We start from the raw sequence: 13,380 nt of genomic DNA on the forward strand, positions 1-13,380 counted from the left end.
ACCCTTCTTGTAAATGGGCGTTACATTGGCAAGCCTCCAGTCATCTGGGACTTCCCCTGTTGACCATGATTGCTGATAAATGATGTAGAGTGGCTTGGCAAGCTCCTCTGCCAGCTCCCTCAGTACTCTTGGATGGATCCATCTGGTCCCATAGATTTGTGAGTGTCCAGGTGGTGTAGCAGGTCATTAACTATTTCCTCCTGGATTATTGGGGGGGGGGGTATATTCTGTTCTTCATCCTTGCCTTCCAGCTCAGGGGGCTGAGTACCCCGAGAATAACTGGTCTCCCTATTAAAGACTGAGGGAAAGAAGGCATTAAGTACCTCAGCCTTTTCCTCATCTCTGGTGGCAATGTTCCCATCTGCATCCATTAAAGGATAGATATTCTCTTTGGCTCTCTTTTTGTTGTTAACATATTTGTAAAAACATTTTTTGTTGTCTCTTACAATAGTGGCCAGATTTAGTTCTAGCTGAGCTTTTGCCTTTCTAATTTCCTCTCTATATGACCTAACAAGATCCCTGTACTCCTCCAGAGTTGCCTGCCCTTTATTCCAAAGATGATAAACTCTCCTTTTTTTCCTGAGTCCCAGCAAAAGCTCCTTGTTCAGCCAGGCCAGTCATCTTCCCTGATGGTTCATCTTGAGGTGCATGGGAATAGCCTGCTCCTGAGCCTTTAAGGCTTCCTTCTTGAAGAATGTCCAGCCTTCCTGGACCCCTTTGCCCTTCAGGACTGTCTCCCAAGGAACTCTCTCAACCAGTGTCCTGAACAGGCCAAAGTTTGCCCTCTGGCAGTCCATAGTGGTGGATTTGCTGACCCCCTTCCTTAACTCACCAAGAATCGAGAATTCTATCATTTCATGGTTGCTAAGCCCGAGATGGCCTCTGACCACCACATCTCCCACCAGTCCTTCTCTGTTTGTAAACAGTAGGTCTAGCGAGACTCCTCCCCTGGTAGGCTCACCTACCAGCTGTGTCAGGAAGTTATCTTCCACACACTCCAGGAACCTCCTAGACTGCTTACTCTCTGCCGTGTTGTATTTCCAGCAGACGTCTGGAAAATTAAAGTCCCCCACGAGAACAAGGGCAGACGATTGTGAGACTACTGCCAGCCGCTTGTAGAATGATTCATCCGTCTCTTCAACCTGGTTGGGTGGTCTGTAACAGACTCCCAGCACAATATCTGCCTTGTTGGCCTTCCCTCTCATCCTCACCCATAAGCACTCCACCTTATCATCACAGTCGTAGAGCTCTGTACAATCAAAACACTCCCGAACATAGAGAGCCACCCCACCACCTCTCCTTCCTTGCCTATCCCTTCTGAAGAGCTGATAGCCATCCATTGCAGCACTCCAGTCATGGGAGTCACCCCACCATGTTTCTATGATGGTGACTAAGTCATAGCTATCCTGCTGCACAATGGCTTCTAGCTCCTCCTGTTTATTGCCCATGCTGTGTGCATTGGCATAGATGCACTTGAGCTGGGCTATGGATTCCACCCCCAACATTAGCATGCCGTCCCCAGGCTCATCTCTGGTGCGCCTAGTTTTATCCCCTTCCCCCTTCAAACCTAGTTTAAAGCCCTCTCTATGAGCCCCACCAACTCATGAGCAAGAAACCTTTTCCCCCTTTGAGATAGCTGGACTCCATCTGTCGCCAGCAAGCCCGGTGCCGTGTAAACCTCCCCATGATCAAAAAACCCAGAATTCCACCGATGGCACCAGCCTCTGAGCCACCTATTAACCAGGTGTGTTTTCCTGTTCCTTTCAGTGTATTTCCCTGCCACTGAAGGGATTGAGGAAAACACTACCTGTGCTCCTGATCCTTCCACTAATCGCCCCAGTGCCCTGAAGTCCCTTTTGATTGCTTTTGGATTTCTCTCTGCAATCTCATCACTGCCAACCTGCACAACCAATAGCGGGTAATAATCAGAGGGCCAAACCAGACCAGGGAGGCAGCAGACTTCCCTGTGGGATGGGTCAGTTCTGCATATTGGGCCCTCTCTTCCCCTCAGAAGGGAATTGCCCACGACAATTACCCTCCTTTTTCTCTTAACAGAGGCTGTCAGAATGCATGGGGCTGACTCACTCAACCTAGGCAGCCCCCTGGATAGGCCTTCATCTACATTCTGATCTTCATTGGCTTGGACCTCAAGTTCCAGAGCCCCATACCTGTTGTGTAGGGGCAACTGGGAAGGTGAGGGAGACCAGGAGGGGATTCACCTGTCTCCCCAAGCAGGGACCTGTATCCATTCCCCTCCATCTCTTAGGTCCCCTCCTGCCTAGTGGCAAGAGGGCAGGGGATCCTCTGCTTCTTGTGGAGCCTCCATCTGCTGCCTCTGCCTCAGGGATGGTAGGGTGTGGGTCCACCAATCTATCTCCCTCTCACACTCCCTGATACTCCTTAACTTTTCCACTTCCTCCTTCAGCTCTGCCACCAGGCTGAACAGATCATCCACCTGGTCACGCTACACACAGGAGTTGTCCCTGCTGCCCTCTGGTACCAGTGATAGGCTCAGGCACTCCCTGCAGCCAGAGAACTGGACAGTTGCACGTTTGCTTGGCAGCTCTGTCTCAGTTGCCACATTTTTCCTAGCAATGGCTTTCACCCGAGTGGCAACCATAGCTGGGTCTCCTTCTGAGGACGATGCCCACTGCATGAGTAGCCTTCTCATGCTGGGAAGGGGGCTACACCCTGTTCGCTGGCGCTCCTCAGGGTAGTTTAAATCTCCACGGTTGCCCCTGGTAACGCCCACGCTGTGTCAGCCCCTCTCGCAAGAGCTGCCGGCTCTGGATGGGTCTCTGCTCTTCCTCGGGGTTCCCGGCTCTGGGAACCTCCTTGTCCGCCTCAATCTAGTGCTTAGCCACCGAACTTACCGTTGCCGCTGCTGGTCTCGTCACCGGCATGCGGAAGCCCTGGCCAATAGAAAGCATTCTGGGCTGCCAAGGAAAGGCGAGAGGGGACATTGGGGTATAGAAGGTTCCTCAAGTAGACTAGGAAAGTGGTAGAGGTACAGCAGGGCAGTAGCACAAGCTCAGCTACAGAAGCAACAGCATCCAACTCTCCTGCAGCAGGAAAATAATGCATTTAATAGGTAAGAACTGTTTTGCTGGCTGCCCATCCAATGATGGGTATTGCCTTCTGCTGCTGGCTGGGCAGCTGAATTGGTATGGCACACAACTGTTAAGGATGAAGTCATTTTGCCACAAGCATGTTTCTTGTGTGAGGCAGAACACAAGACTAGAACAAAACTGTTTTGACTTATGAAAGCCAGAACAGGAAGGAGCCTCGTGGGCCAGAGTGAGTTTAAACATTTTTTAAATTATTTTAATTTAAAATTAAAAGAACAAGAATTACTTTAGGCTACAACAGTCTTCAGAATTCTGAGGTTAAGGGCTCAGAGGTCAATTGTTCTTTTGGTCATTTGTCAGGATTTAGAGTTATACTCATTACCATCATTCCCTAATTCTGCCCAAAAGGGGAATATTTTAATTAATCTGCTTTCAATGGTTTGTTCTTTTACAGGTATCTTCAAATGGCATCCAGTCCACTCCTTTGAATCTTGCAACTTACTGGAAATGTAATGCTAGCACTACTGATGTGAGAGTGGATTATAAATACAATCCAGAGTCTATGAATGTGCCTAGTATGCTGTCTAATGTCCAGGTTGTGGTACCAGTAGATGGAGGAGTAACAAACATGCAATCACTTCCACCTGCAAAATGGTAATATTAATACTTTTCTTTTTATTATTTTAAATTCATTTCAGTTTATTCATTAGTGTCAGCCTGAAAAATGTCACTGGAAGAAACAGCTAATTTTTTTTCCTCTTGATAAAATGCGTGGTATCAGATGTTTAGGACATTTTCTGGTCCAAAACAGATTATGTACAGCCAATTCACATAAACTCAAATGAGACTATATGCACCCATTCCAACTGTGTAATAATACAAGCCTTTCTGAAATTTCCAGTGTTTGCTTTCTTTTGGCTAATAGACAGGATAGATATTTTTAATAACATGATTTGAAACCAAAATATCTTAATGGTTAAAAAACATTATATATATGTGTGTGTGTATAAATATATCCATATATATAGATTATATAGAGAGAGTAGAAGGCATGCAGTTCTTAAAAAGATTTCTTGGTTCTTCTAGCTTAAAAATTAACTTCTAATTGAAATGGTTTTAAAACAAACTTCAGTAACTGAGGAGTTCTTCATAAGCCTGGTAGCATTGTCTCTCAATTCAAGCATCGTGCTGATTATCTGACTTGCAGCTACCTGCCGCCACCTTCTAAGCCTGCAGACCATTTAGAGCAGCACTTGAAAGCGACGAGACACGTGTCTCGGATAATTATGTTTGTGAAAACAAGCAGAGGGTAGCAGGGCTAGGCAGAGCAGGACATCCCTGGAGCAAAAGGTGAGCAGAATTCAATCACTGTGCCTGTGGTTTGGCAGCACATAGGTACCTGCCCAACTGTAACGTAATTCCTGGACTGTTTATTTCCAAGAGGGACAAGAGGGTCTTTTTAACATGAAGGTTAAGAGGGCAAAGAATACGAAGTTGAGGGAAGTCAGGCTTTGTTAACCTTATTACTTATAGATCAGTTTACCTTATAAAGCAAGGTTCAGAAATAGAATAAACCTGGTGTATTTTACAGAAAGGTTCTGATGTTTCTGGAGGCAATACATTTAAATGTGTTAATGTGTTAATTGGACAAAGTGGTAATACAGTATCATTTTAAGTGGAAAAAATCCTGGCAAGACTGAATCTTTCTTGACTTGGTATTTCAAGGGAGTAATACTTTTAACCAAATCACCTTAAGTTTATTCTGAGCAAGGGCAGGTTCGGTATCCTGCCTGTACAACTTGACTAGACTTTTGGTGAAGCCAGTCTCCCCCCTCTCTGCTCAGGCTTCTTCCACAAACCCCTCTAATGAAACCTGAGTGAGAGCAGGAATGCCCACCCAGAACACCTAGTGTTAGCTAGGAAGACTCAAAACTTAGTGACAGTTTCATTGCAGATTCATTGGAGTGAGGGACTTGAGCCTCAGGTATTCTCTCTTTCACCTAGGTAACTACCCAAGGCCAGAATTTTGAGTCTTGAAAGCTGACAAAAAAAATACAGTCATGTCCCAGGCAGCTCTAGCATGTGTCTCCTGCTATATGTTTGGTCTAGTGGGTTGGGTGATGGGGTTTTGGTTTTTTTAAGAATAAATGTTTTATAATTCGACCTCCTGCAAGTAACCACTACCATCTATGCTACTTGTGTGAGCATTTCACTCCTGCTACACTAATGCCAAAGACAGTTTCAAACCTATCAGCACTTCATGCTGCTCACAGCTTTAAGTTGTTGACTTTTCTTTGATGGAACAGCTGCAAAGTGCTTGAAGAGTTAAAATGCCCTGTCAGCTTACGGACTATGGTGCTTGGTGCCCTTTGCTTTTCTGCCCCTTTACAGCATCAGAAGTTAGCTTAAACCCTGAGTCACTTCTGCCAACTAGTTTTACTAGAATGGAAATGGAATTCACACAGCCAGGAGTCTCACATAAGGGAGAACAATCAGCATTGCTCCCCCTCATACCATCGTCATGAAGCATAATGACCCAGCTTTCAAACTTCTTCCAGCATGTTTGGCCTTTCCTTACCCTTTGAGACCACAGAGGGTTTTGAATTGTGAAGTGGAGCCATAACCTGGGCATAGGACAGTGTTAACTGTATAAAAAGGTGGTATGTGCATCTGAGCTCTGCTGCAAGCTCAGGGGCATGCAGACACACCCTTCTGTTTTCCTGTTTGCTTTGTATAGTTTTCCACAAACTCACCTTAAAATGATCAAATATTTTTATAAACCTCCATTGAGAGATGTAGGTTATATGCACATGGTCTGTAAGGTACCAGTGTAAATCTAGGGAAATAATATTCTAAAAATTGGTGCTTATAACTAACCTACTATTCTCTTACAGGAATACAGACCAGACGAAAGCTTATTGGAAAATATCTAGCATTTCAGAGAAGTCCGAGAATGGAGGCAAGTTGAACTCTTGTTTTGTTTTCTTGTACAGTAACAAGGTAATCATTGTAGCCTCTATGTCCTCGTGCCTGTTTACACTTGCTGTATCCTGTTTATCAGTTCACCTTCTCAATGAAATTCCTCCTGAGAGATTCCATTAACAGTGAGATGTAATAATATTAACTAATTATAAAAAGAAAAATAGCAAAGCCCCTTGAAAGCAGCTAGTACCACTATTTTAGTTTAGACTGGGCAAGGAAATTATTACATCAGTGCTATTTGGAAATGAGCAGTTATTTAAAGGAAAATACATTTAATATCTGTGTTCTGGTTTTCCACACACTGACAACTGAGATAAAGTAGAAAAAGGTAAGTGGAAGAACTGGGGGAAAGAAAAAAAAAAATCTAAAAGTCCTGTGCTGAGATAGGCTCAACTATAGATGATTCTTGACCAACATTTTGAGGGTTTTCATTTTGACCATATACGATTCCAGGAAAAAAATAAATCTATGCACATCTGCTCAGAGTGGTAATTTATATAGCATTTTGTAAGGTACCAATAGTTGTACTCTGCCCAGCTGCCTTTCCCTGAGGTCCAGCTGATGTCATAGCCCTTGCAGCCTTTACAGATGCAATGTCTTTCTGAAGCAGAAAAACAGAAAAAGGGAGGCGTCTCATCCACAAAGCCTCTGTGGGGAAATGGACTTGCAGTGTAACGGAAAGGCCTTTGGCCCTGTTAAGAATTTAGTGAAGGGAATTATGAAAGCACAGATTTGCTTGTAAATATGACTGGTTTCATATAGGAACCACAAGCCTGGGAAGGGAAAACCTCTTGTATTGCTGCAAAGGCTGCAAAGCTGTGGTAGTCATTCAAACAAAATCAGAGAGAATTTGATCTGATAGAGGTTATTGCTGTAGTCTGGTGTATTTTATCATTCACTGACCTCACAGTTCTTTGCCATCTGTCTTCCATTATGATTATGTAGGGATATCCTTCTCTTTTTTCCTTTACCAAACTGCAGAGCTTCTTTTAAAAAACAAAATCATACTAAAACATGAATGCAGCCAGATAAAGAGCTACTGCACACCTGCAGAGCAGCATAAAATGGGCTGCCAGTGATGCAGATCATGTCTTGTGTGTGTTCAGTAGACTTGCACATATCCCACTGCTTCTGCTATGTTCCCTTTTCTTCCCATCATCTTTCTTCCCCTTTTCTTTGAGTATAAACACTTAGTACTCACAATTCAGTGTATAAGAGGAAGTAATAATATGCTAGTCTTACACTTATGGAAACAAAGGGAGAAGTTGCAGAAACACTCTTAATATTAGGGCAAATGTCTTGAAGTCATCCTTAATCTGGTGTACAGGGTAGTAAAATGTTTTGTTTTTTTATGTTCCAGTACATTATGTGAGCTGTCAGTTGCAGACAGAGATAAAACACAGAATAAACTTTCAAAGCACTTGAATATATGAGTTTCCATACTTACAGTGGAAAGAAGTTCTGATTTACCCAAACTGTGACAGACCTACTGAAGAAATGAAATGGACTTTTAGCTAAATTTATCAAGAACAAGCCATTGCATAAAACAATTTCATGCATCAATTCCTGCTTTTACCCTAGTAACATTTCAGTTACTAACTTTCCTCCTCATTTAGCAGTTTCTACTGACTAGTTGTTTTAAAGAAGTAAAAATACTTTACTTTCACTATTCCATTAATTAATTATTTAAATCTTTTTTCCCCAGTATATTTTGCAAGAACAAGAAAAGACTTGTTTAAGAACTAGGAAAAGAGACCAGCAATAATGTTGGGGTTTTTTTAAATTTCTTGCATTGACTACAAAGATGTACTTAAAGTAATTTTGAACTATTACTACTTTATAATGGCACTGAAGTGAACTTCACCACTGTCTATGAAAAATCAACTGAAGTTTTTGGGGAAATGTATTTAATCAGACCTTGTCTTTATTAGAAAAAATCAGAATTTCTTTCATCTGGGTACATTACTGTTCAGCTGCATTTCTTCCAATGGTTTTGTTCATGTACATTCATCCAGGCAGATTGTGACAACTTTTAAATATTCTGATGTACTTTCAAATCTGCTAATGAAAAGTACTACATACAAGATAGACCAGCAAGCATAAATGATTATTATAGGGAACAATCAGGTATTTAATGTAATAAGAGATTACCAGGCTGTCTGATATACACATTCTTCTATGAGTGTAATCTTGTAGAAATGTGTATTGCTTCTCTCTGAATCATTCACTAGTCACTGTCTTAAACAGAGTATTGGAAAAAAGAGAGTTGTACTCTCATCTCTTCTGAAAATTTATATAGGACTGCCACTAGGAATAGGTCTTAAAGATCACCATGTTAGTTCTACTTCTTACTACTAAAAATTTGGGGAGATCATCTTGGTCTTGCAAAACAACCAGCCTTTCAGTTTTGTTATTTTTATAGGTTCTGGATCCCTCAGGGCAAAATTTGAACTTTCAGAAGGACCCAGTAAACCAGCAACACTTGCAGTGCAATTCATTAGTGAAGGAAGCACCCTTTCAGGAGTAGATGTAGAGCTAGTAGGCACTGGCTATCGACTTTCTCTCCTTAAGAAGAGATTTGCCACTGGTAAGATGCTGACATACTTATATATTCAAATTAATATGATATATTCTATAGTGCTAAATTATAAAACATGAAACTGTTAAATAAGTGATGCATAAATAATTATTTTTCCTCAAAAACATGACTGAAAACTGTTTCACTTTTTTTGTTCTTCCATAGTTAGTCAAACTGCTCCCAGGAAAATACTGACACAATCTGTTTTATCTACTGACTGCAAAAAACCTACCTTTATTTTTCAGGACGGTATATGGCAGACTGCTGATGAACCTGTGGAAGTCATTGGATCAAAGGAGTGCAAGAAGCTCACTCTGCCCTTTCTACTTTTCAAACACTATTTTAACATGCATTAATTTTTAAAAAATGTTGACCTACTTTGAGGATGAACTACAAAACAGAAAATGCACTTTTTAAAGTCATTTTGCAAACTTTTTATTACTTTATAATAGCACTGAAGTTAATTTCAACACTGTCTGTAAATGATCATCTGCAATATTTGGAAAAATTTGTTCAAATTTTAGTAAATTTATATAGATGAAGTCAAAATAATAATCAATAGTTGTAATGAAAGTATGAAATTGTATGTTATACTGCAAACATTAAACCTAACCGTGTAGGAAAGCAAGTAAGAAATATTTGACCTTTCCATAAGTAATAATAATTTTTCAGATTCTTTAATTGCCAGTTTTTAAAGAAAACAGAGGCAAAGTCTCACGTAGTTCTTCCATCCACTCATGCCATAAAACCAGCTGAGTTAGAGATGTATAAAAAAAAAATGTAACTTGATGCCTGTGTATCATATATTATTAACATGTAAATTGTTTTATATAGGGTTTTTTCCTAAGTGCAATGTGTTACAAAATTGCAAAAGACAGAAGAGATTTACTTCTGCAGTTAGTAAATTTTATGTGTTGTGATTGTTTGAATCAATGCTGTAGATTTAATTTATTTTTATATGAATTGCATAACATTTGTGCCTTTAAAAAAACAAACCTGTGCCTATCCACTTTGTTATTCACATGCCTCAATTCCTTTTTCAAAGTTTGGCTCTTCATCAAGAAAGCACGGTGTTTGTATAATACATACAATTTTATAAAAATTCCTTTGACTGGGATTTAGAAGTCAGATTTGCAAAACTGGAGATTGTTTTAAAAGAGGTTTAAAATGCTGGTTTACTTCCTCATGGGGTAATTGCAATAAATGCGGCTGTAGTAAAGGGAGATGCATCATGCAGGACTTTGAGATAGTAACTTTAATGTCACCAAAGATGAAAATCCTGAAAAATCACAGATGATGGTAAAAGCAAACAGCATTTCCTTTCACTTTGACTGCAAGTCTTTGGAATTTTAAGTGCTTTGAGGGTTGTGTGATGTGAATGTAAATATATTACTTTGGGAGGAATAGCATTTTAGAAGGGTATTTTATAGCAGCAGGATGACAAGTACTGCCATTTCTATTATTTTAAATTTTATCTAAACCCACCAATTTTAATATTTGTATTGTCATCTAATCTGCTTGCCACAGCCTTAGCACAGGGAAGTGACACATTAGTCACATCTTTTAAAGCAGGTCACTAATTTAGAAAATATTTTATGTATTTGTATTATCAAGTGTTTTTTCAATGCTGAAATCAAAAGTATTAGGGCAAAATAATTCAATAACCTACAAGTGGGAATTTTATATGACCATTTTGAATACCAGTATCTATTTCAAATTCTCTATTAAAACAATAAAACTTGCTTGAACCAGTAATTAATTGACTGCTGAAGTTTTACAATAAATTAAGCTTTGTAGAGGCTACATAAATTCTAATGTATACTACACACTTTTGCAGATAAGAGTTCCATTATTAGCACTAAGCACATACTGTACTGTAGATTTGATTGGAAGAGTATCTGGCTCTTAACTTGCTAATCTTATTGAATGGTAAATTTCTAACTCATATAAAATGGTACAGTCTTTTTACTGGAATCTTAATTGTAATCTGCTTTGCAATCAAACTGCGTTTAACATGACAATATTTTATTAATGAAAGCCCAAAACTGTATTGCTTTTTTTAATCAAGCATTACTTTCATTTCTTAGTTAAGTAGGTCTGTTTCAGCACTTTTAAACTAGGTGATTATACATACATTTGCATTGGGTGCAGGTTGCAACTTTGAAGCCATACAAGTTTATATAGACTTTTTGTAAAGAAATTAAAAACAATGTAAAAAGTACATGTGTCTGTCTGATAAGAAAACCATATGTAGCAAGCTGGTTCTTGCTTGTGTATACAGCACTATCCTTTGTAGCTGCCTCCTAAGAAAATTAATTTGTAAACACAACTCTAAAGGATCTGAATTTTTATGGATTGTTACTACATTGGACTGTAAATTAGAGCATACAAGTTTATCTTACAAAAATTGTAAATACTTCTGATTTTTCATAAAATATAAATTTAAAACAATTTTGCATTCATAATAAACATGTAATATATAATTTAAATACTGATTTATATTGCTTATACTTTTGCAGTTAGTCCCACAGAGCTTCTAAGCAATAATAGAACAAAACTATGCCTGTATTGAACATTTTTAAAGTGTTAATTGATTTGTAAGTAAGTGATAAGTAGTAGAGATAATCAGTACAGGAGAGACATGGACCTGTTGGAGTGGGTCCGGGGGGGGGGGGGGCACAAAAATGGTCAGAGGGCTGGAACACCTCTCCTATGAAGACAGTCTGAGAGAGTTGGAGTTGTTCAGCCTGGAGAAGAGAAAGCTCCGGGGAGACCTTATAGCAGCCTTTCAATACCTAAAGGGGACCTACAGGAAAGATGGGGACAAACTTTTTAGTAGGGCCTGTAGCGATAGGACAAGGGGTAATGGTTTTAAACTAAAGGAGAGTAGATTCAGACTAGATAAAAGGAAGAAATGTTTTTACAATGAGGGTGGTGAGACACTGGCACAGGTTGCCCAGAGAGGTGGGAGATGCCCCCTCCCTGGAAACATTCAAGGTCAGGTTGGATGGGGCTTTGAGCAACCTCATCTAGTGGAAGGTGTCCCTGCTCATTGCAGGGTGGTTGGACTAGATGACCTTTAAAGGTCCCTTCCAACCCAAACTATTCTGTGATTCTGTGATAATATATGAACTCTTTTATATATTTAAAAACCACCACAGAGATGATAGGTGGAAAGATGACTTCTGCAAAGAGTTGCATCTTTACTAAACTGAAATGCCTGAGATGTGCATGACTTGTGCCTTTACTAAATTGGTATGCTTAACTAATAACTTAGATTAGGCCTAACTGTGGATATACTTATCAGAAAAATCTCAACTTTGTAGACATGACCCGTTTTCTCTGACTAGTGCTATCAAATGCTGTACATTCCCTAACTTCCTTAATAACCATATATTTTGTTCAGTGCACAGGAAAAAAATCAGTGGCAAGATTAAAGTAATCTTTTCTGATTTCTTATGTTCCACCAGTCCAAAACAGTAGGTGATTTAAGTACTACTTTGGCAGTCTGAGAATAGTCCTTCCAAGCTGCGAGCACAGAAACAAAAGTTGAAACTGAACAAATGCATGTTTGACTCTGTTTCTTTCCTACTTAATCCCACAGCCTGTATAGTTTAATAAGTAATGACTTAGTGTGATGGTCTGACAAATTATAGTCAATATCTCAAACATTCATTAAAGAACTTTGGTGGAGAAAACGACCTCTGTAAAAATGCTGGAGTTTTGTGAACAGGACAATGTGGCCAGAGGAGAGGGCCCCATGGAGGGTGGGACCACACTTCTCCAAAGCCCCAATTCCTTATCTTAAGTGACCAGGAGAAGGAGCACAGCATATGTGCCTGGAGGAGGAGGTCCCACGGAAGATGGGACTGTGCTTCTATCTTAAGTGGTCATGCCAGCAGAAAAAGAGAGGCAACTCCGCAATGAACCTCCCCCCCCCGCAAAGCTCACCGACCGATTCCAGAGAACCCCAGGAATGGGACTGCGCATGTCGAGACCATCAACTAACACACTATAAAAGAAGGGAGAATGAGTTCTCAGTGCATGCCCTCCGGAACTGGATCTCTACGCTGGCTGGACTAACGCTGGACCCAGGACTGGTGAAACCCTTCTCTCTTTCTTTCTTTCTTTCTCTCTTTCTCTCTCTCCCTCTTTTCCTTCTCTCTTTTCCACAGTCCCTACACCTCATCCTTTGAAACATAAACCGTTGACCAAGTCTGAGACTAGGAGTGGATCTAGTCACCCCTGGGCTCCTCTTTGAGAAGGAGTCCAGAAAGCAAGGGGGTCTGCTCTGAACCTCGTGACTCAACGGAAGGGCTCTCCTGATACATTTCATGTTCCTTTTTCCATTTCTTTTTCTACACCTTCCTTCTCTTCTCAAACAGCGGCTTAAAGACATGTTGCAAGGTTCATATTGATAAGTGCACGTGTACATGGGCAAGGTTAGCTAGGTTGAATAAATGTTGATTGTTGTTTGAACTCCCCTGGTGTCGTTTCACCTTAATTCTGACAAAGGAAATCCATGAGCCTGAGTCGCTCCAACTTTGGGACGCGACACTTACTTAGTAAATTGACTTTTTCAGCTGGCTGGATATCATTTCAATAAGTACCATTCTTGTCATGCTGGAAAGTAGTAGTCCAAGGGTTTGATTCTTATCTTTTGTTGGAAGGCAGGACTGAAGAACACAAGTACCCTATGGTCAGACCAAATGGTCCATCTAACCTAGGACTCTGTTCAACAATGGCAGAACA

The 13,380-nt window shown here is 40.4% G+C and overlaps 1 protein-coding gene across 3 annotated transcripts in view; it reads left to right on the top strand.

Annotated features, from left to right (window-relative positions):
• The window catches only part of LOC138681754 (F-BAR domain only protein 2-like), a 128,328-nt gene extending 115,504 nt beyond the window's left edge, over window positions 1–12,824 (top strand). For 2 of the 3 annotated variants that reach the window (XM_069775509.1, XM_069775511.1), the window contains exons 22-25: window positions 3,523–3,722; window positions 5,963–6,027; window positions 8,473–8,637; window positions 8,874–12,762. In XM_069775509.1, coding sequence (XP_069631610.1) covers window positions 3,523–3,722; window positions 5,963–6,027; window positions 8,473–8,637; window positions 8,874–8,896 — 453 coding nt within the window. In that variant the 3' untranslated portion in view covers window positions 8,897–12,762. Of the gene's footprint in view, window positions 1–3,522; window positions 3,723–5,962; window positions 6,028–8,472; window positions 8,638–8,873 lie in introns of all 3 variants that reach the window. The other variant, XM_069775508.1, reaches the window with a different exon arrangement.
• The last annotated feature ends 556 nt before the right edge of the window (window positions 12,825–13,380 follow it).

The sequence above is a fragment of the Haliaeetus albicilla genome, chromosome W, assembly GCF_947461875.1.
Source record: "Haliaeetus albicilla chromosome W, bHalAlb1.1, whole genome shotgun sequence".
NCBI classification, from domain to species: domain Eukaryota; kingdom Metazoa; phylum Chordata; class Aves; order Accipitriformes; family Accipitridae; genus Haliaeetus; species Haliaeetus albicilla.